General features: G+C 36.8%; 1 protein-coding gene across 2 annotated transcripts in view; it reads right to left on the bottom strand.

Moving 5' to 3' along the window:
* Window positions 1–250: 250 nt before the first annotated feature.
* The window catches only part of BTAF1 (B-TFIID TATA-box binding protein associated factor 1), a 96,018-nt gene continuing 68,681 nt past the window's right edge, over window positions 251–27,587 (bottom strand). For both annotated transcript variants that reach the window (XM_036438549.2, XM_036438550.2), the window contains 15 exons: window positions 26,126–26,327; window positions 24,994–25,142; window positions 17,765–17,917; window positions 17,449–17,570; window positions 15,231–15,398; window positions 13,376–13,453; window positions 13,115–13,244; window positions 10,371–10,512; window positions 10,161–10,291; window positions 8,344–8,469; window positions 6,382–6,534; window positions 5,481–5,692; window positions 3,822–3,981; window positions 3,301–3,471; window positions 251–1,769 (listed from right to left, as the gene is read on the bottom strand). In XM_036438549.2, the coding sequence (XP_036294442.1) occupies window positions 1,626–1,769; window positions 3,301–3,471; window positions 3,822–3,981; window positions 5,481–5,692; window positions 6,382–6,534; window positions 8,344–8,469; window positions 10,161–10,291; window positions 10,371–10,512; window positions 13,115–13,244; window positions 13,376–13,453; window positions 15,231–15,398; window positions 17,449–17,570; window positions 17,765–17,917; window positions 24,994–25,142; window positions 26,126–26,327 (2,241 nt within the window). In that variant the 3' untranslated portion in view covers window positions 251–1,625. The remainder of the gene's footprint in view (window positions 1,770–3,300; window positions 3,472–3,821; window positions 3,982–5,480; window positions 5,693–6,381; window positions 6,535–8,343; window positions 8,470–10,160; window positions 10,292–10,370; window positions 10,513–13,114; window positions 13,245–13,375; window positions 13,454–15,230; window positions 15,399–17,448; window positions 17,571–17,764; window positions 17,918–24,993; window positions 25,143–26,125; window positions 26,328–27,587) is intronic.

Below are 27,587 nucleotides of genomic sequence, written 5' to 3'. Positions count from 1 at the left end.
TATGAAAATAGCATATAAAGACTTAATTTAAAAACAATTCAAGTATACTAGCTTAGCTACCCAGTGCTATGTACAATGGATGTACTATATGAAGTCCAAGAGTTTCCTTTTGCTTTTTTGCAATTTGAATATAAACTATAAACAATAATTAAATAATCATTTAATTATTTGTATGTATGAACTAATCATTTTATTATTTTGCTTTTTAAATAATCATTTTGTACAAATAATACACATAGTTGCATATATATTACAGTTTCAATCTTATTTATTATTCTTTTGTGGAATGCTAGGTTTAATGTTACAGTATGGTTGTCAAAGCTACTGAAATGTGACAAATGTCCATGTCTAAAAGCTGCACAGTATTAGTAATGATTTTTAACAGAACGGTTATTTTACAGCTGAGGTCTGATGGTTTTTAAACCGATGCCTATGTGTATAACCAGCACAAACCCTGGGGGTGTTTATTACCTGTACATGTATATACAAATATATCCCTTACATATATATATGCACATAGGCATGTATTAATTTATGTGTGAAATTTATAAAATTATATACATACACATTAATGCACATCTATATACATGTATCCACCCTCACCAGTGAGATCACTTTCCTAACACTAGTTAATCAGCTTCAGGACAGTTATTATTGCTGCCCAGTATAACTACATGATTTAGTATCAAGCACCTTTTCAGATGCAAGACAGGTGTATGTCTGTGCATATAGGTATGTATGTTTGTGTAGAGAAAAGTCATTTCTTTTTATGCTTCAGTCATGCATTACTTCAATAAACAGTCTTATCACCATAGGTTTTAGAATTCTAAAGAGTGTAAAATTTACTTCTGGAAAACTGTATATGTTCATAGTTACAAAAAATATATTATATATATATATGATTGAAACCTATTGTGTATATATATGTTCTCTGAATTGGCTATATCCTAGCCATTAGATAAATTAAAAACAAACACCCTCTTAATAGGATGTTATTATGATAGCTTTAAATAGCCCATTATCTGTATTTCAAATAGTTGATATTTTAAAAGGTGACAAACTGATGTTAAAGATTTGAAAAACACTATGCATCGGCATTAAATATACAACGGTTTCACCAAGGGCATGGTTCAATTCATTGTCTAAGATTTCCATATTCTAAAAGTGACCATTATAGTCATTATTTCTAAAATTATGGCTCATTAAGGCTTTTATGAAAAAAAGCCCTATTTTTAAAAACAAGTTCTATTTAAACGAAAAAATGTACATGAACACTAAAGTACTTTTGGATATTTATTCTGTACAAAGTGTCTATTAAAATAGGAGGCTCGTTCCCAGTAAGAACACCTCATGGTAGCACATGTAAACCTGGTTTGGTTCCTCTGCTCTGCAGCTATTCAGCATGTAAAATTTATACCATTTCACATTAACATTTAAATTTAATACAGTGCAAATATTTGAGAATAACTTGTTCCCCCCAGTGAAACAAGAGACAGCATTATGCTGAATATTCTTCAGATCTATCTACACACTGAGCTAAAAGTTCACCATAAACTTTGAAATTTGCTGAATATCAGCAGAAATGTAACCGAACTAGCAGCAATTGCATTAACAATATTTGATAGTTACTTGAGAGAATGCATAAAATTTTCCAAGCTGTACTCTGAGTCATATTGCTCTTGATCCCAAAGATCACTCAGGTTTTCAAGAATTGATTTCATATTTGCTTTTCCAGAAGTAGAGGTGTCAGCTTTTTCTGCTTTGCCATCCTTAAGAAAAATGGGCAGAAAGATCATTAACTTCAAAAATTATATTTTCCCTTTAAAATACCATACTTGTTTCTAACACTGGTCTTACTCAAGTGATGGTAAGTTCATCTCATATTTTCCCAGAGGCCTAATTTGTCATCTCTCCCCCAGACATATAATCAGTTTTTTACCCAAACCATTCAAGAGGAAGTGGTAGATATTAAGGCCCTTTATCCCTAGAGAGGAATAAGCACGAATTCCTAAGAACAAGGCCATCCTCTTAACATAACTGAAGCACAAAGATCAAATTAAGAAAATTTAATACAGTCCATATTCAAATCTTCCAACTGTCCCAATAGGATCCTTTATAGCAATAGTTCTTGCTTCCCTGGAACATCCCCAAGTCCAGTTCTGCCTTCAAATAACTATAATAGTTATTTGAAGGCAGCAATTCATATTTCTTTCAGCTTTTTTCCTAGCTTACACATGTCTTGTTTTTAACCTTTTATGATATGATTAAAGAACCTTCCTCCATTCTGATCATCTTTTGGGGACTTACTGTTTAAAATGCAGCACCCAGAAACAGACATAATATTTAAATGTGGCTGAATACACACAGTACAGTGGAACTACTTTCTCTCAGATTTGGATATTACAATTCTGTTATTATAGCTAGTTTAATTACATTATCTAGGGCTACTTCTTACTATAATTTATACTGGGTGTACAGCTGATTTTCTAAACCTAGGCAGGACTTTAAATCCAACCATATTAGTTTTACATTTAGATTGAACAGTATTTCCAGATGGTGTATACTTTGATTATGGATATTAGTTCCATCATCCACAATAACAATAATGGCTATTATGTACTGAGAATCTGTACTAGATACCCTTTCTAAGTGCTTACATATATTCATAACCATGTAGTAATATAGGCACTGTTATTATCCAAGGGGTGTAGAACCTCAAAGAAGTTAATTGGCAGGGCAAGAAACACAGACCCAGGTTTAGCTGACTTCAGTGACAGACGTCCGTTAGCAGGAAAGGACCAATGAAAGAAAACTTGGGGCAAGACACTGGAGACTTTAATCAAAACTTCAAACATCCCCAAGAATTCTGGCTAGTTTTATCTGGATGTCAAAAAATTTCCTCAAAAAAATTGTCTAGTTGCTACTATTCCTAAAGTGAATGCCTTTTGCTAGTTCCTTCAGTACTTTTACCAAGCTTCCCTAGGAAGTGTGTGCATGCATTAAAGACAGGGAAAATTGGCCCGAACCAGTTGGTCAGTGGTCAGAGTACTGGCCCGTGGACGGAAGGGTCACAGGTTTGCTTCCAGTAAAGGGTATGTATCTCGGGTGCAGACTTGATTCCTGGCCCCCAGTGTCAGGGTGTGTGCAGAAGGCAACCAACCAATCAATCAATGTGTCTCTCTCATATCGATGTTTCCCCCCCTCCTTTCCTCTCACTCTAAAAAAAAAAAAAAAAAAAAAAAATCAGTGTTAAAAATATCCTATTAATAACAAAAAATCAAATTGTGTTAAGTTCTTTACCTTATCAAGTGTGAATAGATCGAGAAGTTGATCTGTTCCCATACTCTGCAAACTAGAATTCTCTTGGCTAATAACTGTATTCGCTATGTTCATCTTGAATTTCTGCAAACCCATTATTTTCTCCTCCAAGGTTCCTCTGGTTATCAATCGGTACACGTTTACCACACGTTTCTGAATAAGAAAAAGAAGTTAAACACAAATAAAATGATTGGTTTGAGGTTAACCAAGTCAAGGACTTAGATATTTAACTAATCTAATTGTAGTGGGGTTTTCTTTATCTGGTCCCAAGAGTTTAAAATGTTTGCATAGAATCACAGAATATTAGTGATGGATAATGGCCCAGTTTTCTTAGCCTAAGCCACCTTATTTAATGCATAAGGAAGTGGTGCCACAGAATTAAGTGACTTGCCTAAGGTCAAACATTTGTTAATATCAGGGGTAGAAACTTAAACCAATTCCTGTCTTTTCTGAGAAGCATTTTTCCCAGTTCACAAGTAAATGCCTGTGAATGGTGACTCTACCTGCCCAATGCGGTGGGCCCGGTCCATGGCTTGTAGATCGCGCATGGGATTCCAGTCGTGCTCCACAAATACCACTGTGTCAGCGCCTGTTAAGTTAAGCCCCAGGCCACCAACGTGAGTTGTAAGTAAGAGAACATCTATGGACGGATCATTGTTAAACCTAAAAGTATAGATATTTTAAAATAAAATTAGTACATTTCTTTCTAAGGTACCCATATAACAGAAATTAGACTATTTAATGAAAATTACGTAACACAAATGAGAACACTTCTTTACAAATCCATAATATAGACACTTCTGTGACCACTTGAGATCAAACTATTTTTAGTATTTAGGGTAGGGCAAAAGTAGGTTTACAGGTTTTTGTATGAAAATAATACAAGAATAAATTGTTTCACATACTCATGACTATTAACCTACGTTTGCCCCACCCTGTACACAATAACCTCTTTAGTAGCAGAAAGAATGAAACAAGTCGGAAAATTTACAAACAGAAATAAATCCAACTAGATTATATTTTAGAGAATTAAAGATTAAATTGAAAAAATGTAACTTAACACTAATTCTAATTAAGACAAAACTCAACTATGAAACTTTAATGTATAGAAACAGAAGATAATGGGGGGAAAGGCTAGATCAGTCAGGGAAGGTTGCTGATACACACAAAAGGCTAATATACAAAGTGTCCCCTTGGGAGTTTGTCTGGGAGTTCGATCACTTGCTATGATGTGCACTGACCACCAGGGGGCGGTGCAGAATGAAGGAAGGACCCAGCAGGCTTTGATAGCCTACAAGGCCTAGGGACCCTACTCATGCAGTAATTTCCTGCACCGGGCCTCTAGTGTATTGATAAAGGACATCTAGTAACTTCTAGGAAAAAGAACTAACATTACCAAGCTCACATTTATTAGATTTCATTATGATTTAAGCAATGGGGATTTGTGCTTTATACGCACTATGTTACTTCAATATTACAACAGCTCTATGAAGATATTATCATTGTCCTTATTCTAGAGAAACTCCAGCTCTGTGGATGATAATCATGCCCAAGAGAACACTGCCTAAATAGCAGTCAGGAGTCAAACCTGGGTCTGTCTGCAAAGCTTGATCATGGGTCTTTAACTGTATCATGCTTAACAATCTCTTAAGGGTGCTTGTTTAAAATGCTTACTCTTGAAGTTACAAGTCTGGGATAGAACCTGGGAATCTATTGTTTTCTAAACAGAGGGTGAAGGCCACACTTGGGAAACGCTGCATTCATTGATTTTGCTTCCCAGCTGGGCCAGCGTCCAACTTGTTCTGGGCAGAGGCACAGAGATCAAGATACAGATCTCAGTTAAGCCACATTTTTTGCTGCTTCTGACCCCAAAAAGGTGAGGTAAAATGTTATCTCTATATTTTGTTGATGCCTTAAATTTCTTTCATACCTTTCAAAGTTCTATCCTAATATAGCCATACTTTTTTAGCTAAACAGACTACTTATTCAACTGTATTTCTATATTTTTTTGGTTTTTTAAAAAAAATCTTTTTTCCCCCTCTAATTTGTTTTTTAGTTCTATATTTTTAAAGAAAATACTTCACGAGGCAAACTCCTATGTAACAGGAGGAGTAAGACACTGACTATAGCCATGATTTATAGGAGTTTTAGAAGCCACTTACCGTGAAACAATGGCATGCCTCTGACCAGGAGGTATGCTTCCATCTAATCTCAGGTAAGTGACAGAGGGTAAGTGAGGCTTGAGAAGATCATGCTCTACTATATCAAGCATGCTTTTTAGCTGACAGAAGATCAGGATCCTGTGCTGGGCCACAACAGACTCTGTGCCACTCTCTGAAGTGCTGCCATTTCCCAAACCACAATCCAACAGCAACTAGAAAAACATCAGTTGTTACACAGGCATTCAATAAAAGTAGGCAACCAATAGTTTTTCAAGTTATACTTCATATAAAATGGTTCCTAGATTATTTATTATAGTTATAATAAATAATGGCCCCAAATTATAAATAATAATTATACAGTGAAACTAGGATGTCCTCATTTTGGCCATTATACTGCTTTAACCACCAAGATCATATTAACTTTATTTACCGGCAACTAATTCACATAGTAGCTTTGTAGTGAACTTACCATCAAATCAAATTCAACTTTGCCCTATATAAAATGTTTGCCAAGTCTGACAGGATCTATATTTAACTAAGTGTTTTCTTTTAAAAACTGATTCTGCTTATCACCTTTAAATGTCATCTGGAGTTTCAGTTCATTCCATTCTACTGAAATTTTAAAATTCTGTCTCTGGCACTATTATCTGCTGATAAACATATTTCTATTGGCAGATTTTTGAAACACAAATAAAATTTCTCTACTTCAGAGAACAGACATTTTTTAAAAAAAAGCGAGCTAGTTCCCTTTGATATAGAACCTTTTATTTAAAAAGCTATACCAAAATTTAAATTAAAAATAAAAATGGTAAATATATCAGTAATGTATTGGAAATGCAAATTTACCTAGTGTTATAGATCAGGAATGTTCACACGTCTAACCCTTAAAAGACCTACTTACTTGTTTCAGAGCTGAGAGTTTAGGGGCATGTTGAATATCATGAAGTGAAGAATTCTGAGTGGCCAGTTTTTCAGTAGTACTCTTGTACTCTGGGTGTTGAGGTGTTAAGACTAATGCTGGATGGTTGCACAGTTTACGTAAGTACTGTAACGCCTTTAAAAGAGGAAAAAGTACATCCTATATAATAAAAGTGTAATATGCAAATTGACCAAACAGTGGAATGACTGGTTGGTGGGGAGCCGGGTTCACTGAGCAGGCGGCACCACGGCACCAGGCCAGCCAAGGCACCGCCAGTCAGCCCCTGAGGCTCCCAGACTGCGAGAGGGTGCAGGCTGGGCTGAGGGACTTCCCTGAGTGCGTAAATTTCATGCACTGGGCCTCTAGTATACATATAAGACCACTTCACATGTCACAAATGTTTGTACTTCAGTATCTTTTCTGTCTAGAATGTCCTTTTCTCTCTCTCTTGACTACCTTACTCCTTCAGGAACCAGTTCAAATCTCATCTGTGATGCCTCCATCTGTAGGCAGTTTGTATTTATTTTTTAGAGCCTTAATAGCTTGTATCAATCATACTGTTTGTTTGTATCCTCCATCAGACAATGAGCTTCTCACGGCAGAAAGAGGCTTATTCATTAGCTCCTATACCTAACCCTTTCCCACTCAAATGCCTCATAATGCTTACAGATGCCTCTGGCACCAGCATCATTTCCCAAAGGGTTACTCAAACATCAGTGTGTATAACATGTCTCGAGGACCTGATAAATCTGCAAATCTTTCCCCTCTACATAGTATTCTGGTTCAGTAGGTCTGTGGTGGGGGTTGGGGAGCTAGGTGGTTATTTCTAGTGGTTGTGTTTAAGAATCAGAACCCTATAGGATCTCCTCTTTCTTTTCTCTAATTCAGCCACAACCTTTCTCTTTTACTTGGGCTATAATTTGTGTCTCACCCTTTGCCCTGGAAATTTATATTAGCAAGCTTCACTGCCAAGGCTCAAGAGATGACTGGGCACCATGATAGAAACTGTGGAAGAGTTATTAGCCTTTACAACCACCTTTCCCTCTTCTATCTTTACAAATGCCTGCAGCATTTAATTTATTGGTGGCAAGGGGATTTGGGAGGTTTTCTATAGGGAGAATAAGTGTGTTGACACTTTCCATGTCTTTTTCATTTGCTACCCCCGTGAGTACAATAGGCATGATATCTTAGGACTTCTGTAGTTTTTGTATCCTCTGCCCAGAATCACTTCCCCTTACATAACTGCCATGACTCAATCCTCCTTCAGATCTCTGCTAACATGTCACTTTCTCAGGCCATCCCTGATCCCTCAATTAAAAATCACAACCTAGCTGAAACCGGTTTGGCTCAGTGGATAGAGTGTCAGCATGTGGACTGAAGGGTCCCGGGTTCGATCCCGATCAAGGGCATGTGCCTTGGTTGTGGGCACATCCCAGTGGGGGGTGTGCAGGAGGCAGCTGATCGATGTCTCTCTCTCATCGAAGTTTCTAACTCTCTCTCTCCCTTCCTCTCTGTAAAAAATCACAACCTATCCTGACTCCTATACTGTATAATCCCACACTCTTGTTCTCTTACATGAATTTTATGTATTCATTTTTCATATTTACAAGAGGCCGTCTATTTTACTTGCTGCTTTAATTAATCGGTGCCTAGAAAAATTATTGCCTCATGGTAGGCGTTCCAGTGTTTTTTAAATGGAAAGCAAAAGATTCTCTCTTCTAAAACCCTTTAAATATGTAATAAACAGTGTGGATTGTATTTTAAGTTTAAAACATTAATATTAAACTACTTATTAATACGAAAATAGATTGGCACTTTCCCCTATTTTCAAGAATGTATACACAGTATTTAAAACCCACATTTCATTGTTCCATGTAAAATTTGCTGCACTGAAGAACACATTTAGGCAACATTTAAAAAGAAAAAGTAGACTGTAATCTATACCTGGAATACATGGCCTGTAGCTTTAAGCTTTGGTTTTTCAGTTTCTTCAGAAAGTGCAGCTGAAGAAACTGTCTCATCAACATCACTCTTGGCACGAGACTTGGCAAAGTCCTCATAGAGCTGGACCTGTAAAATTTCCCCCACAAATGAAGTATACTTATTTTCAATTGTTGAAAAAATAACTAAGATAGCAAAGGCCAATCAGAGCAGTAATTCAAATCAACTCTCATTAAAGAAAAATAAATTATGACACCTGTACTTTGCTACTGATTAGATAATTCATCTTGGTAAATTCCTTTAAAATTACACTTAGAAAACAAGTATAACACATTACGTTTGGCTGCTAAAATATTAAAACAGTAGTCAAATAGTCCTACACTTAATTTTTCCACTCTGTTCGGAAGATAAATATACCACTAAAAGAGAATCTGAACTCTTACAAGTAATGAGAAAATCTCCCTTAAGTGAAGTTATGTGATCAAGACTAAAAGTACATTCCAAGAGTCCAACTTTTAAAAGAACATTGCTGCCTAAAAGGCAATATCACTTCCTTCCCCAGCTCCCTGCCTCCAGTCTACTTAATTTTATGGTGGTATTTTAATACTATCACCAGTATGTCATTACAGTCTTTTTTCACATGGCACTTTTTCTTTATTGCATTTTTAAAAATCTTCATCCCATACAATATTTAAGAAACATTAACCCTACAAGGAATGGAAGCCCAGAGAGATAGGGTAGATAATATAAATGATCACAGAATTCTTAGTATATATCTATGCAACTAGAGTTTGGATGCTAACAGGCTGTCATACATACTGGGGAAAGTTTGTAGGATGTTTCTATATATCTTATTCATTTGATCAACTCATACTACTGAAATAGATTAATGAATAGTAACCTAGATCATAAAGAACATATTCAAACAAAAAATCCTGATTATAGGTCATGTCTTACTAAGTATCTTCGTAAGACATGGCCTGTAAGGGGCAATTTACCCTTATAAAACATTACACAAGGAAAGGCATCCAGTACATTCCTTTGATAATCGTTTCTGTGTACAAAATCAGACTTGCACAGAAGTCAAAATTTATTTCAGAAATTTACTGGTAATGCAATAATACTTTAAAAGGGATGTGAGCCCTACTTCCCAAAGTTTGAAACTCAAACCTGATATATGTTAGCTATACAATCTTGAGCAAGTAGCTTAACTTTCTGAGTTTCGGTTTTCCTTATTTGTAAAAGTGGGAACTGACGTATGATACCTATAGTGTTATATAAGTGAGAATAAGGCACTATAGGCAAATTTTTGGTACACATTTCTTCATCAGTTTAACCTTGCAACCTTTTCAATTAACTAGACATATGAGAAAGCAACTATGATACTGAATTTTGCATGTTAATGCAAAATGCACTTATGCAAATATATCCACATATATAAACAGATTCACTCAGTGTCTTATCTACCTGTATTTAAAACAGAATATTCTGCTGAAACCGGTTTGGCTCAGTGGATAGAGCGTTGGCCTGTGGACTGCAATTCCAGTCAAGGGCATGTACCGTGGCTGCAGGCACATCCCCAGTAGGAGGTGTGCAGGAGGCAGCTGATTAATGTTTCTAAATTCCTATCCTTCTCCCTTCCTCTCTATAAAAAAATCAATAAAATATTTTTAAAAATAAAAATAAAACAATATTCTTCAAGTTTAGGAAAGTAGAAGCTAGATTAGAGAGATAAAGCCAAAGGCTATTCCCCTTTTGTGGCTTACTCAAAGCATTCCACTAATAAACATACCAACAACCACAATCACCAGATTCCTAACCTGGAGAGGACTGAGAGTACAGTAATAGTCTTGAATAATTTTGGGTGGAAGGTCTTGCAAAACATCTTCTTTCATTCTTCTCAAAAGAAATGGCAGGACTTGGCGGTGTAGTGCATCCATCGCAAGGACACCTGTTAATAAGAGAAAATGGCTCAAAAAAAGAATAAATTATATTCACTTGCACAGAAAATATAATTCTCTTTTTCATACCTGCTTCTTGTTCTCGACTAGAGCTTCGAGCATCCCTACTTGCTAATATAGGTTTACCATATCGAGCAGCAAACTGGCGTTCAGTCCCCAAAAATCCTGGCATGAGGAAATCAAATAATGACCACAGCTCCAAAACGTTGTTCTAAATATAAGAAAAGAATATATTTCAGTTTGTAGTGCGATGATTTATTTACACTTAAAAAATAAAACATTAATTTAAAAAAGCCCATTATGATGCTATAGATGAGAGATGATCACATTTTTAGGTATATTGTATAAGTCTATAGCCTGCTTCCCCGAAAATAAGACAGTGTCTTATATTAATTTTTGCTCCCAAAGACGCACTAGGTCTTATTTTCAGGGGATGTCTTATTTTTCCATGAAGAAGAATACGGTACACATTTATTGTTAAATGAAAATAAAGGAAATTTATTACCTGTATACGGTACGGTAGTACGGTAGTTGTCAACACAAACCAGACAAACTGTGAATCCTACAGTATCAAGAATTTACTCATTTATTCAATGACAATCATGTCATCATCTTCTGGAACATCATCATAACAATCTAATTCCTGAATTTCCTGGTGAATTTCTTGTGACTCCATTTCTTTCAGAATCAGTGGACCAAATCTCTCATGTTTAGCCTAGGGGGGGCCTTATTTTCGGGGAATGCCTTATATTTCACTCAGAAGGAAACATGTAAGTAGGTCTTATTTTCGGAGGATGTCTTATTTTCGGGGAAACATGGTATTTAAATGTATAATATTCAAGTCAGCATCCTTGGAGAAAATACTCTGTCTTATTTGGGGGGAAGAGGGGAGATTTTCAAGTCTCCACCAGGTAAGTCTTGGTCTATAGCTATGGTCGGCAATCTGTGGCTCTCAAATCACATACGGCTCTATGGTCCCTTGAGTGTGGCTCTTCCACAAAATACCACAGCCTGGGCGAGTCAATTTTGAAGAAGTGGCATTAGAAGAAGTTTAAAAAATTTGGCTCTCAAAGGAAATTTCAATCATTGTACTGTTGATATTTGGCTCTGTTGACTAATGAGTTTGCCGACCACTGGTCTATAGAATTAAGTCCTACTGGTGGCATAAAGTAGTAAATAAAAGAGCAAAAGGAGGAATGCATTTCTGATTCTTTTAAAGTTGACACTCATATTGATAACAATATTTAAGGAATTTGGCCTACTATCACCATTTTTTCAACAAAGGAAAAAACCTAAAGAGTTTGGTTATAGGTCAAGTCTACCCAGTATTTAAGGGTCACTAAGAACTGGAACAAGTTCTTTCCAATTCTGAAGTTTCATGGGAAAAACAAAACAAAACACATTTTCATTGTGGATTCTTTCCCAAAGTGTATGTGTCCTAAGGTACCATTTTACCCCTTAACTCTACCAGATGTCTGTCCTTCCTCATCCTGCACCAGCTCTGGCTCACCATGCTGGCTACCCTCCCATATGATGGATGGACAGCCTTCAAATCCCACTTAAGCTTGACCTTCCATAGGGACCACTATCAACTGGGCTACCATGGCTCTTCAGTGTAGAAACCCACCTTACAGCTTCAGAGCTAAACTGTTCAGGTGGTTATGAGGGAAAAAAAGATTGCTTTTAAACAACTCTTTTATTGTGAGAGCAATAACCTATTTAAAAATACTGTGATGTTTCCATGCAAGTTTAAAATGGAGCAAAATAAATCTTGATAATGAAAGCCTAAAGAGTCTTTTTCCCCTTTTAAAGGAACTTTTAAAATCCATAGTGTTCACGTAATGGACAAAACCCTAACACTTATAATACTCAGTCCATCACCAAAAATAAGTAACAAGTACATTTAAAAAAAATCAATTATTTCAAAGTCACCTGGTGTTTTTCCTCCCACTAATGGAGAGTGATGAAGAGTATCTTCCCATCCTAGTGGGCTATCCAAACTAGGTGTGAACATTTGCAACCTCTGGAAGTACTGTTACACAATCTCTTATCAGAACACATCTACATATTCAACTATCTTCTTCCTTTTCTAAGATAAACTTCTACAATCTCCTTTCAACTGTTTCCTAATCTCAGGTATTCATGGTTTCAGTGTTAAATCCAATTGTGGTGTTGAAGCATCCATCTTGTATGAAAACTGCTGTTTGAAATTTTAACCCTGCTATTTGGCTTCTGTAAATTCTTGCTTGCTAAGACTATTCCCACTTCAGAGGCCATTCAAGTTCCCGACAAAGTTATCAGTGCTGGTGCCAGGCCTCTGGTTGAGGTTTCAAGGCCCCAGTACATATGGAAACACTCCATATTTGGGAGACAAAGAAAGTAAAAATCATATAAATAGGGAGAATTCCTGCATGTTGGGGCCCAGAATTTGAGAGACATTTTCCTCTGGACCTGCGTGTTATAAATGTAACTCCATCTCTCTAAGTATTGCTTTGTTCTTCTTTAGTTTTCTGTAACAGGTAATACTACAAAAGGAGAATGGGCATTTTGGAATAGAGTCTGACTAATATCTCCCAGACTTTGGACATAAGACTTCTATTTACATAGCCTAAAGTTATATTTTAAATATGACTTTACAAACCTAGTTTTCTCAGATACTGCTACATACCAAATGAACTGTTATTAAAAGCATTACTAGAAATTATCATTCCTATAAACAAAACAAAACAAAAACCCTCTTATTTAATTCAATGCCAATGCCAATCCTTCTTTTCACATGACAAATATTTTTTTTTGTTAAAGTAAATAATTACCTGTATTGGTGTTCCAGAAAGAATAATCCTATAATTAGCAGTCAGTTGTTTTACTGCTTTTGATAATTTTGTTTTTCCATTTTTGATGACATGGCCTTCATCAAGAATACAGTAATTAAATTTAATATTTCTAAGGGAGAATACACAAAAACATTTTAGCATTTTTTTGGGGGGGGCAGGAAAATACTAAGTTTCTCCAAATTTGATGCTAAATTTTTCTAAATAAATAAATAAATAAATAAATAAATAAATAATTCTTACCTAAAGAAATCTATGTCATTCCTCACAACATCATATGAAGCCACTATCAGATTATGCCTTTTTACTTGATGCTGTAACCTGTGTTTAAAAATAAGAGTAGGACATGAGGAATCTGCAAAATTCGTAACACAATTTCAAAGGGAAAAGAAACTATATCATCATATAAGGTGCTTTCAATCTGTCTAATAAGACTAACATTCCCTTCTGTTTGCATTTATGATCCTGCTACCAGAAGGCCATTCTTATAAATGGGCCTTATTGCTCTAATTTAGTCTGATTAGAAAAGAGATGGATACCTGACTCAAATGTGGACATTTTAACTTCACTTGCCAATACCTCTTCCTTGGAGGCACTATTCCTTCACTACTGCATGGGGTTGGTGTTTGAGGAGGAGCGATCAATCCTCATATCACCAAAGAGATGAAGCACTTGAGTCAGGCTGAGCCACTCACAATATTCGCTGACCCCAAAGGGCTGGTTTTGGGGCATGACCAATGGGCCTAAGACTGCCCATGATCATCATACCCACCAACTGTAGAGTGAAGTCCAGCACAGACCAAATATAAGTTATGTATTAGGAGAAAGAGCAAACAGGAGCAATCTAGATATGCCTGAAACAAGAATTCCACCCAAAATTATCAATTTAGTGAATAAATTTCCTGTTTGCTTAAGCTAGTCTGAGTTTCTATCACTTGTAAATAAATTAATTCTAAATAACAAACTACAATAAACTTTTTTAGAGTACAAGCTGTTGAGATGCCTGTGTTCAAATCTCTTATTTAACTAACTGAGTGACCTTGGACCTAGGCCCCACGCCTTAGACTCCTCATCTGCAAATTAGAAACAAGAGAACCTACACCTCATAAGATGATTGTGAGAATATACAATTTTACATAAATGTGACACTGTTTAGAACAGTGCCTGGCCAGGAAGTGCTCAATATATGTTACTTATTATTAATATAGAAGGAGCAGGGTATCTATGGACTAATCAGCAACCTATGATGATCCAAGCTTTTTGAAAAATGAACTGAAATCAATGAGATTCCCCTCTTTAAAAATTTGTATTTATAGACATTAAGGGATAAACTAGTGAACACAGAGTAGGTAAAGCTAATAGAACTTTAGTGTTGCTATGTTATCAGGATAGCTAAAGCAGTCACTGTGGACCAAGAGCGTTTTGGGGGAGAGGGAACTCTTAGGGAAAAGTGGGTAGATTATGACACTTAAATGCTGTGACCACAGCTTCCAAGCTCACAGAGAATGGCTTTGGTTCCTGATAGTTTTCTAGCTCCAATACTTAGAAAGTCCAATTGATTGTTAAGAACACCCTGAGTCCTTGATTCCGCCCCCCCAAGAATTTAAATTTTGTCCAGCCAATGTGGCTCAGTGGTTGAGCATTGACCAGAGATCATGTTCAAATCCGGGACAGGGCATATGCCCTGGTTGCAGGCTCAACTCCCAGTAGGGGACATGCAGGAGGCAGCCCATCAATTATTCTCTCGTATCACTGACATTTCTCTCTCTCCTTCTCTCCTTCCTTCCTATCTGAAATCAATGTGTGTGTATATCTATATCTATCCTATATATTAAAGAGGTAATATGCAAATTGACCATCATGCCCTTGCACTTGGCTATTATAAATAACATTGAACATAGGGGTGGCATATATCCTTTTGAATTAGTGTTTTTGGCAAAGTCCTTGAATTTTGATGAGAGATATTAGCTTTAAAATATATGTACACTTACCTTTCTTAAATAAATTTATATCTCTGATAACAAAAAAAAGCTAAATTCATCCACAATAAATTTCATTCTTCCAAACTACTTAGAGTAAAAGATTTAACAATTCTTACCTTATTCTTTCAGTAGGAGGTCCAGTATAGTGCAATGGATTGAGATATTCTCTGGAGCAAAATTTACCTACTTCATCCACCCAATGACCTGTTAATGTTGGTGGACAAACCACCAAGGAAGGAAGTGGCATACATTCTGCCAATTTTGATCTTGCATATTCCTGGGCCCTTTACAACAAAAAAACAATAAATAAATCACCTTTTTTATATTTCTCAGCATCTGGAAGTCTTCTTTCAAAATAATATTTTAGATCCTCGGTGAGGGATCCAAGATGGCTGCGCCCAGGTGAACACCTAGCCGCAGCCGCACACAACAATTTCAATAAAATACAACTAAAATATAAAACGGACATTGCCCAGAACTACAGGAAGGTTGACTGACTGGAAATTCTACAGCGAGAAGCAAGGAGAAAACCAGAAGGAGGCGCGGAGGAGCTGGAAAAGCCCAAGGTACGGAGACGCGGCGCGGAGAGGACGGAGCCGGAGAGGAGGGAGGCCGAGTGCCTGGCGGGCGTTCCTGAGCGGAAAGGAGAGAAAAGCTCCGACTGTGCTGGGCCCCCGACTGCTCTGATCCCCGGTTCTGGGCCAGACCCCGGGGACTCAAGCTCAGCCATAGGGAGCCGGGCTGTAAGGCGGAACCCCGGGGAGAGGCGAAAGGAGGTCCCGGAGGCGCGCACATTGCACGCAGAGAAGGGACGGTCGGCTGTGCCGCGGGATCGCCCTGACGGGAAGGAGACTGGGGCTCCAGACTGCTCTGAACGCCACCTCCAACTCCATTTCCAACTGAACTGAACCCCAATACCGGGCTCATTGTGGGAGAGCATAGACTGTTTGGCAGCAGGCGAAAATCGAGGGCACCTTTCTCTCAGAGGCGCTGGCAGCAGCGAGCACTGAAGGACCCGCATAGGGCGGGGCTGACAGAAGCCAAAGCTGCAGGCTCCACCCTGAAACCCCGTCCCATCTGTAACTGCGAAATGCGACAACAAAATAGATCACAAACGAAAGAAATGGAGGACAAAAAGCGTCTGGATATAGAGTTCAAATCTACGCTTATAAGTTTTTTCAAGAATTTCTTAGAAAAGATGGATAAGGGCTACGAGGATATGAAAAGAGATCAACTAGAATTAATAAGGAGTCAACAAGAAATGATAAGGGATCAACAAGAAATAAAGAATACATTGTCTGAAATAAAAAATATTTTACTGAGTCCTAAAAACAGAAGGGAAGATCGCAAGAATCAAGTCAAAGATTTGGAACATAAAGAGCCAGAAGACACTCCTCCACAGAAGCTAGAAGGCAAGAGAATCCAGAAAATTGAAGATAATGTAAGAAACCTCTGGGACAACTTCAAGCGAACCAACATCAGAATTATGGGGGTCCCAGAAGATGAGAGAGAGCAAGATATGGAAAACATACTGAAAGAAATAGTGACAGAAAACTTCCCCTACCTGGTGAAAGAATTAGACTTACAAGTCCAGGAAGCGCACAGAACTCCAAACAAAAGGAATCCAAAGAGGACCACACCGAGACACATCATTATTAAAATTCCAAGAGCAAAAGACAAAGAGAGAATATTAAAAGAAGCAAGAGCAAAGAAGGTAGTAACCTACAAAGGAGCACCTATACGATTGTCAGCTGACTTCTCAACAGAAACCATGCAGGCCAGAAGGGAATGGCAAGAAATATTCAAGGTGATGAATAGCAAGAACCTACAGCCAAAAATAATCTACCCAGCAAAGCTATCACTCAGAATCGAAGGCCAGATAAAGAGCTTCACTAATAAAAAAAAGCTAAAGGAGTTCATCACCACCAAACCAGAATTATATGAATTGCTGAAGGGGGTTCTTTCAGAAGAGAAAGTAAACAAAGATAAAAATTATGAACAACAAATACATAACTATCAACAAGTGAATCTAAAAACCAAGGAAATTAAAAAAATCTGATGAACAATATTAACTGTTGAATATAATAGAATCAGAGGTATGGAAGGGGAGTGAACTGACGATTCTTGGGGAAAAGGGGAGAGGGGGGCGTGGGAAGAGACTGAACATAAACTGTGCACCTATGGATGAGGACAATGGGGAGAGGGGAAAGGGCAGAGGGTGGGATGGGAACCTGGTGGAGGAGAGCAATGGTGGGTGGGGGGAAAGGAACATTTGTAATAATATGAACAATAAAAACTTATTAAAAAAAAAATAATAATAATATTTTAAATTACCTGTGACAATGATCTCCTGCTAGAATGCAGATGGACTGTAAAGTTTTTCCTAACCCCATGTCATCACATAGAATTCCATGAAGTTTATACTTATTAAGAAATGCTAACCAGTTCACACCATCCTGAAACATTGAAAGAGAAAAATTATAACTGTAAACAAATCATAAATAGCATTTTTTTTTTCAGGCATAAAAGAAATAAATGGATATAAGACACCAACCACAATATTTTACCAAGTAAATTTTAAAAACTCTTTGAGGTACATTTGAAAGGAATAGTCACTATTTATATTTATAAGATAACTATAAAACTTTACCTGCTGATATTTTCTGAGTTCAGCATTGATTGGTACTGGAATTTTGTAATTTTCCAATTTCTTCCCATCTAACAATTGCTCCAAAAAGTGTCGTTCCTTGGCTTTCAATTGGATTAATTCTTCTGACATATTTGGAGGGTCAGGAATGCCTGCCTAAAAGAGTTTTTTAAGTGTATTAAAACTATTTACTCATAATTAATCTTTAAATTATAAAATACTAATTTTAAGTTTTATTAAAATATAACAATTTTCCCCACACCATGCATTACTTAAAAGGGAATATAAAGTTGTATAGCTTATTTTAAATGAAATGCTATTACTAGAGTTTCTCAATTTCAGTGTTATGATGTTGCAGGATATTTTTGGTTCTCAAAATGTGGGCTGCTGATTCCTCAGGATGCTCAAGGCTTTTTCAAAGGGTCACTGAGGTCAAAACTATCCTATGTAATAAAAGGCTAATATGCAAATAGACCAAACAGCGGAACAACCAAATAACCACTTGCTATGATGTGCGCTGACCACCATAGGGCGTGCGTGGAACATGGCGTCAGCTGCAGCAGGATGATGGAGCAGGTGAGCAGGGGTGCCAGACCAAGGCAGGATGCTCGTCACTGTCATCAGGGCAACCTCTGGTGGTTACTAAAAATTTTTGCTCCTGTGTGCCACGGTCCTGCCAAGTGCTTACACCTGCTGCCGGTGCTGGCCCCATTTGCACCTGCTGCTGGTGCCAGAGTATCTGCTTGCACCCACTGCCGGCGTCTACCACCAGTCCCAGTCACTCAGCGCCGCCAGCAGGCGGTGGCTGTTGGCCCTGATCACCCCAAGGGCCTCTCCAGCTCCCCCTGCTCCTAAGGGGCGATCGGGACAGCAGCTGCCACTCACACCCACTGACAGCACCGGCCCCAATTGCTCTGCACCTTCAATGAGTGAGAGCAGGGCTAGTGCCGTCAGTCAGTGTGTGGGAGTGGTGGCGGCGGGGGTAGGGCTGCTAGCAGACGGGACTGGGGCTGCAATGGCAGTGGCAGTGGCAGAGTGGGGGTGCAGAGGATCTGCCAAGACCAGTCCCTGTGCCTACCACAGCCACATGGCCCAGTTCCTTTCAAGGTGTACAAATTCATGCACTGGGCCCCTAGTTTCATAATAGAAGATTATTGTTTGCTTTTACCACTGTGTTGACATTTACACTGATGATGCAAAAGTAATATGGGTAAAACTTCTTGTCCACCGGAAAAAATCATGGTAATTGCACCAAATATATCGGTAGTCACTGTATTCCTCACAGCCATGAACCAGCATTTTTTTTAAAAAGCTTGTTTCATTTCAGAATGTCTTTTAAGTAGTAAACATAGTTTTATTAAACTCAACCATGAATGCACATCTTTTTTTTTTTTAAACATTTTATGCAATGAGATGTAAAGTATACATAAAACACTTTGCACTATGTGTTGAGGAAAAGCACTTGTGAGACTGTTTAAATTATCTGACCTAGTGATTTTTCATAGAACATTTACTTGACTGGACGGATAAACTAGTTATTCTAACTTGGAGATTTGGCTGACATTTTCTCAAAAATAAAATTTCACTTCCAAGAAAACAACTGACATAACTTGTTGCCAATAAAAAATAAGCTTTCATAAAAACTTAGCAGTGAATTTGGCAACTTTCCAATAATAAAAAGGAATTTTCTGTTGGTTATATTAATTTTATTTTTTTGCTACAGTATGGTGAAATATATCAACCATTAAAAATTTTACTAGCCAGGTAGTTCAATTGGTTGGAGCATTGTCCCATCACACCAAGGTTGCAGGTTTGATGGCTAGTCAGGGCACATACAAGAAATGAATGCATAAATAAGTGGAATAACAAATCGATGTCTCTCTTTCACAACTTTCTCTCTCAAATCAATTTTCAAAAGTTTTTTTTAATGCAACTCAGTGAACCAATATTTCCCCAATGATCTATGCATAATGTTACAAAACACATATGGTGAAAAGATCTAGTCAAAAGTGTAAGATTAACCAATTACTTTTTATTGATTTCAGAGAGAAAGGGAGAGATAAGAGATAGAAACATCAATGATGAGATAGAATCATAGATTGGCTGCCTCCACACACCCTCTACTGGGGAGGATCTAGCCCATAACCCAGGCATGTGCCTGTGGCCAGAAATGAATCTGGGACCCTTTAGTCTGCAGGCCAATGCTCTATCCACTGAGCCAAATCTGCTAGGGCTAACCAATTACTTTTAAAGGTAATTTACACATTCATTGGTAGAACGTTAGATTCTACATTGAAGACAAATTTAAAAAGCTTTCTCTTTTTAAATTTTGATACGCTATCAGATAAACACCCATAATTATTTGAAAAGGCTGTCAAAATACTACCAACTTTTCCAATTACCTATCTCTGTGAGGCTAAACTTTCTTCATATACCTCAACCCAAGGAACATGTTGCAAGAGACTGAATGCCCAAGGAAATAGAAGAATCCAGCTACTACGGTACATTACTAATTCAGGTATAAAAGAGATTTGTTAAAATGTCAAATAATGTACTTTTTCTAACTTTTTGTTTGGAAAATAGTTATTTTTCATTAAAAATGTTACATATGGGAACATCTAATGGATTCATTATTTAAATTAATTAATAAATCCTTTCATATTCCAGAAAACATGATAAACAAAAGCCCTTTGGAGGTCTTCAATTTTTTAGAGTGTAAAGAGATTCCCCGGATCAAAAAAATTTGAGAACTATTGCCCTATGCTGTCTCTAAAGTTTAAAAAATTTAAAACTTTGGAAACAGAATTATAATTCAATTAAAATATATATGTACACTGAGTATTAAAAATGACTGCATGGTACATTTACAAAAGGATTCAGAATTAACTTTAATAAGATAGAAACTAACATTTTAGCACATCTAATACCATAACGATATTAATAAAAATGAGGCTTTCCTGCACAGTACTTTACAAAGATTAAACAAAATCTTCATTTATCCTCATGGAATCTACACTAATAAAAGAGAAATACGCAGATTGACCGTACCTCTGATATGCCCACCAGCCAATCAGGAACTAACCCAACCAAGATGGCTGCGGCCACAGAGCGAGAAGGCGGCTTGGATTTCCCTAGCAATAGAGGAAGCCAACCTTCTCGCCTGCTCTGGCCGGCCCTGGCCTCTGCTCAAGGCTACAAAGTTTGAATTATAGAAGATAAATAAATCCCAGATACCAGGGCCTCCATTTGGGAGTGGCTGGACTGCAAACCACCACAGGCCCTTCTCCCAGGCCACCCCACACTCCAGAGAACCCCCACCCTGATCCAAAATACCCTTCAGGGCAAACCAGCCGGACCCCACCTGTGCACCAGGCCTCTATCCTATCTATTAAAAGAGTAATATGCAAATCAACTGTCACTCCAACACACAAGATGGCCAGTTACTAATAGTGTGGGGAATTAGAATTGGTAGCTGATATTCCCTGAATCTTTGATAGTACAAGTTTTAGAAAAGTACATGATTCTTCCTATGATGATTTAAATAGAAGAAATCAAGATCAAGTGGAACAGCAATTAATCTACATGACATTCTTGTTTTCTATTGCTATGCTTTCAAGCTCACAAATATTTTCTTATGCAGTATCCAATCTATTAATCACCTCCAATGTGTTTTTATAGTCGTGCATCGCTGTTAACAAATATACATTCTGAGAAATGCATTGTTAGGCAATTTTGGTGCTGTGCAAACATCAAGGGCCCTTACACAAACCTAGCTACTATAGCCTATTACACACATAGGCTACACGGTAGAGCCCATTGCTCTAGACTACAAATTTGCACATCATTTTATTATAGGCAGTTGTATCACTATGGTATTTGTGTATCCAAACATATAAAGGGTACAGTAAAAATTCAGTGTAAAAGATTTAAAAAAATGGTACACCTGTATTGGACAACTACGATGAATTGGAAGTTGCTCTGAGTGAGTCAGTGAATGAGTGGTGAGTGCATGTGAAGGCTTAGGGAATTACTATACACTGCTGTAGACTTTATGAGGACTGTCCCACAAGTCCTCCTCCGCCTGCTTCCTTCTGACAGGATCAGAAATAAAACATTAAAGCTGTTGATGCTGCTCCATGAATAGAGATGTGAGCTGGGTTGACTGGAAACATGAAGGAGAAACTGGCTGGGTAAAGCTTAGATCACTATAATTGTGACTGTCAGGAGGGAGTAAAAGGATCAGTAGAAGTAAGAAAGTAAAATGGAGAGGTAAAGGAGTCCAGGGAATTGTAATGACAATGTGGTTTTGCCTGTTGCATGTTGGAGCAGATTAAGGAAGTTGGTGGTACTCATTTTAAAAGAGTAATCAACATGGAGTGGGTGTAGAACTGAGGAGTCAATATTTTGACTTTGAAAATTTGTTTTTGAGTCCATGGACCCTATTTGGCATAATGGGCTCTTTCTGACACTGAACTGATGGAACTATTTGTAATTATATTTTTCATCTCACAAGGTTCAACTTAGGTTCTCTTATCTTCCATTTTGCTCATTATACTGCCTTCTTGAACAAATGGAGTGTATTTTAATGTTCTTGTCTACTTATTATATTATATGGGCCATTTCAGAACCTATTTCTATTGACTGACTTCTCTCCAGGTTATTGGAAATATTATATGGTAATTTTTTCATGGATGTTAAACATCATATGTTGTCAGGTGCTAGATTTTTTTCCCTTTAATCCCCACCCCCCCCCCCCCACCCTGGAATGTAGGTAAGTTGCTTGAAATCAGTCTGATCCTTTTAAGGCATGCTTTTAAACTTTGTTAAGGTGGGTCCAAGTTAGCCTTTTGTCAAGGGCTAATTTGGTCCCACTACTCAGGCAATATACTTCTAAGGATCATACTTGAAGCTCAGTATGGCAGAAGACTTCTGACTCAGCTTCTTGGGCACACAAACTATTCCTGGCCCTGTGTAAGCTCTGGAAATTATTCCACATACTCCTTTCTATGGTATTTCCCCGCCCCAGTCTCAAACATACCTATATTCTCATATATGTTTGAATCTGTATTTGAATGCAGTATGCTAGAATGCACATGCCCAGATGAATGCTCAGTCCTTGTGGGGACTTCTGAAGCTTTCTATCTATGCAGCTATTTCCTGTTGGGTACTCTGCCTTATAAAGTCTCACCATCTTGTCCTCCCTTCGCTCTGAACTCTGACTCTTCAACTTGGCAAAAGCACTAGGCTCTTCATGTTTCCCTTTCATAAATCACTATTCTGAACTGCCTGTTGTTCAACATCTGAAAACCACTGTTTCATTTTGTGTGGTTTTCTGGTTCAAGTAGGAGGATAAATCTGCTCCCTGTTTTTCTATTACGGCTGGAAGCAAAATATGCATCACATTTTTATAATTTTCACATCAAAGGGAACCTTCTCTCATTTCTAAAGTCAAAATCTCTTTTCTTTGCCAATGTTATCAAGTATTATTTTTAAAAAGTGTTTATATCCCTTATAACCTCATAGTGGACCTGGGCTCTGATTTGGGGGCACTTCCATTCTAATTCACATTTAAACAGCTATTAAACTGATTTTCCCAAGACACTGCTTTCCGCTGTTAGACTAATTTTCCTAAGACACTGCTTTTATCATCTACTCCTTTGCTCAAAAAAGACACAATGTTTTCCCATCACTCACTGATCCCTAAGCTCAAAAGGGCCAACAGGACTAAATATAAGCAATTTAATTTACAGATTAAATGATGCAATGCCCAAGAATCTAAGGATATGAATAAGACCTAGGAAGTGGGTGATGAAAATAATTCTGGATAAAAAAATATAAACAAATGTACAGTTGAATAAGTTATAAAACACACACTTTTATAACCATTACCCAATTAAAAAAAAAAAAGAGCCCAGCCAATATCCTAGAAGATCCCATATGTTCCTTCACTTTCCTTTCCCTAAGAGGTAGTCACTTTATTAATTTCCATAGCAATTTTCTTACTTTATCATCTGCAACCTACATACTTTTGCCTATTTTTGAACTTCATTAAAAAATGGAATCTTATATAAAGGGATTCATTAATACTGTAGTATGCATCTGTACTGTTCATTCTTATTGTAGTATAATAATCTAGTTAACATTAGTCTACTGATGAACATCTGAGTGGTTAAAGACTGCTATAAATAATGCTATGATACTATTGATAGTAAATGTTCTTGAAGATGTGCCTTGGTATATGTCTATGCATTTTTCTAGGGTGTATATCTAGGATGGTTTTGTTGGGTCACTGGGATGGGAATCTTCAATTTTACCAGATCTATCAAAACTTTTTTTCAAATAAAGAGGGTATCAAACTTATGCTCATATTTTGCTGGTAGACATGTAAAATGGTACAGTTACTTTGGAAAACGGTTTGGCAGTTTCTTAAAAAAAGAAATGGCCCAGTAATTCCATTCCTAGATACAAATCTGCTCAAAATGAAAGCACACATCCACAAAAAGACTTATAAGTGCAAGTTCATAGCAAGATAATCCAGCTGTCTATCAACTTCGGAATGGATAAAGAAAAGGTGATATGTCCATACAATGGAGTACTATTCAATCATAAAAAAGAACCATTTATACATAGACAATATATGGAACAATGCTGACATCCAGTTGTTCCATTACACTTAAGTTATTAAGGAAATTTCCAAATGGTTCTGAGGTAGCTGTTTTCACAGACTGAAGTATTGATACATATTATAACATGGATGAACTGAGTATCTATTTATTTCCTGAGTTACAAAAATCCTTCCAAAATATATGAAGAGGCTTGGTGGCAGGGCTCTGGTTCTTCCCTTGTTTCAAGCCATTATTTCCTGATTGACCACATATATTATTTCTGTCCCATGAATATACTCCAAATTTCTCTAATTTCAGTTTCCCCATACTCCCACAGACTTCAATTGCTTTACATTTTCAATTATCATTTCTCAAATTTACTTTTCATGTAAACTTCAGTATAGAATCTTGACATAGATGTTACAGGGATACTTAGAAATAATTCTATTTCTAGAACAGCATTAATGAATAAGTCTTTTAGGAACCATAGTTTTACTTAAAACCCTTGTTTTAAAAAGTTACCCATTAAAGTATAAATTTCTTAATGCTTACAACAAATATATTCAACATTATTTTTTAAAACTTGACAAATTATTTAAGTCCATAAACCAAGTGTTTTCTACTTACCTCAAGTGGCATGAGTCTAATTAGTGTTGCAAAGCACTGCGTAGCCATGAATCTTACACTGTCTGTCTGATCGCTCATTCTTCCCAACACAGGCACAACTAAAAGGACAATATATGGAACAATACCGACATCCAATTGTTCCATTACACCTGATTAAGTTATTAAGGAAATTTTCAAATGGTTCTTAGATGTTTTTGCAAACAAACGGATACACCAAGATTGTAACTTCTAAGAAAGTTCCTCATTTTCTCATCTGTGTTTTAAGGTACTAGAGTATTCCTCGAAGTCTATGATTCTTATAACAGCATATGCACACTGTTGCTCTTTGTAAACATTATGTAATTTTCTCATGATTAAGTATATAAAATCATGTTTCCATCTAAGGTTGACTGGAGGAAGTTTTACTAATAAGATTTTTTCATTCATATACTATTAAGTTTCTAGATTTCCAATAACAAAATAAAGTGAGTTACATTACAAGCAAGGAGCACAATACTCAATGATTAATTATAACTTCCCATCAAGATCTTGACAATCATAAACTGGACTTAACAGGCCCAATAAGTTTAGTTCCCTTTCAATATTCAGCATTTCTGAATCTAACTTTCTACTGATTTGACCTCCATTCATCTTTCTTGTTCTTAGAAATATCAGTTACTTCAAGTTAAATAATAATCAGTAGATGCCATACCCTTTTAGAAAAGAGCTTTGCCTGTATATTCCCAGTAATTTAGGACATGTAGTCATATTCCATCCAAATAATGAACTAACTCTGGCAACAAAATGTATTATAATATAAGAAGTACCTTATTAATATCTGATTAATATTAATGAATTATTCATTATAAACAAAATAAATATATAATTCATAAAGTACATAAAATTATTTTTGCCTATTGAAAAGATCTCCTAAAATAGCAATTCTTCAAACTTTCTGTGTAACAATTTTCACAACAAAATGTAAATATATTTTTAATGTATTTATACTATAATAAAAATTCTTCAAAATAAAATGTAAAAAGGCAGTTTTCTTTTTGGAACAAATTTACTTGAATAAATCAATTTTATTTTAGTCATCCTTAAATAAAATGAATGTAATTTCTGAACATCTTGTACAAATAAAAAAGGATACAGGCAAGTGCTTCAATTGCACCCTCTTGCTTGATATTGTCATCAATTGCTCCCAGCCATGGAAGAACTTTCTCCAAAAAAATATTCATTGTTTCCATGGTAGCGATTTTACTCATGATTCCTACACAACGAGCAGCCATATGTCTCACTGCAGTGCTGGGATACTGAAGGCACATATAAAGATGAGGCAAATGCTGTACCAACTAAAAAAAAAATTAAGACAATCAGAATACTCATTAGGGAATGTACTGTTTAAAATATACTATAATAGCCGAAACTGGTTTGGCTCAGTGGCAGAGCATCGGTCTGCAGACTGAAAGGTCCCAGGTTCGATTCTGGTCAAGGGCATGTACATTGGTTGCAGGCACATCCCCGGTAGGGGGTGTGCAAGAGGCAGCTGGTCGATGTTTCTCATTGACGTTTCTAGCTCTCTATTCCTCTCTCCTCCTCTCTGTAAAAAATCAATAAAATATATTTAATAAAAAAAAAAAAAATATATATATATATATATATATATATATATATACACACACACACACACACACACACACACACACACACTATAATAGTCCATATTCAAAGGTTATCAAATGCATAAGTGACTCTAAATCCAAGAATATCTCAAAACATTACTGTCAAAATATCCTCAATAAAAAACTAATCTAAATCCAAACTAAGGTATAACTCTTTTAGAAAGAAAAGGTGCAGAATTTCCCTGCTCAATATCTTCTTTTAGGTATCAGGAAAAATACAATTCTTTCAAAATTTAACAGGGAGCCTTGGCTCAGTTGGCTGGGTTTCATCCCGTGTACCAAAAAGATTTTCTGGTTTGATTCCAGGTCAGGGCACATGCCCAAGTTGCGGGCTCAATTCTCAGTGGGAGTGGTTGCGAAGGAGGCAGCCGATTGATGGCCTATTATCACATCAATGTTTCTCTTTCTCCCTCTCCCTTCCTCTCTCTCAAAATATAAAGGGAAAAAAAAAAATATATATATATATATATATATATTAGGTCTAGTAATAATTAATGTCGTTTTCTAATACTTTTTTTAAATCGAATTTATTTAAACAATACAACAAAATTTAATCAACAATATAGTTGCCGTTGTTTTCTACTAGTGCCCAACCCTCAGGAAGCATTTTAATCCCTCTGTTGTAAAATTCTTGTGATTTTGATGCAAAAAATTCGGTCAATGCATTTTTGAGGCATTCTTCATTATTAAATTTTTTTCCAAGAAGAAAGTTTTGCAAAGAACGAAACAAATGGTAATCGGAAGGGGCAATATCAGGAGAATATGCAGGTTGAGGGAGAACTTCCTATTCCAACTGGCGCAGTTTTTCAGCAGTGATTCTTGCAGTATGCGGTCGTGCGTTATCGTGGTGAAGAATTACGCCCTTCCGATTAATCAGCGCGGGTTCTTTTTCTCTTAAAGCTTGGGCTAACCTTTCCAATTGGGCACTAT

Source organism: Pipistrellus kuhlii, unplaced genomic scaffold, assembly GCF_014108245.1.
Source record: "Pipistrellus kuhlii isolate mPipKuh1 unplaced genomic scaffold, mPipKuh1.p scaffold_m20_p_15, whole genome shotgun sequence".
NCBI classification, from domain to species: Eukaryota; Metazoa; Chordata; class Mammalia; order Chiroptera; family Vespertilionidae; genus Pipistrellus; species Pipistrellus kuhlii.
The sequence above is the reverse complement of the archived record's forward strand: the minus strand, read 5'-3'. Positions and strand labels throughout refer to the sequence as shown.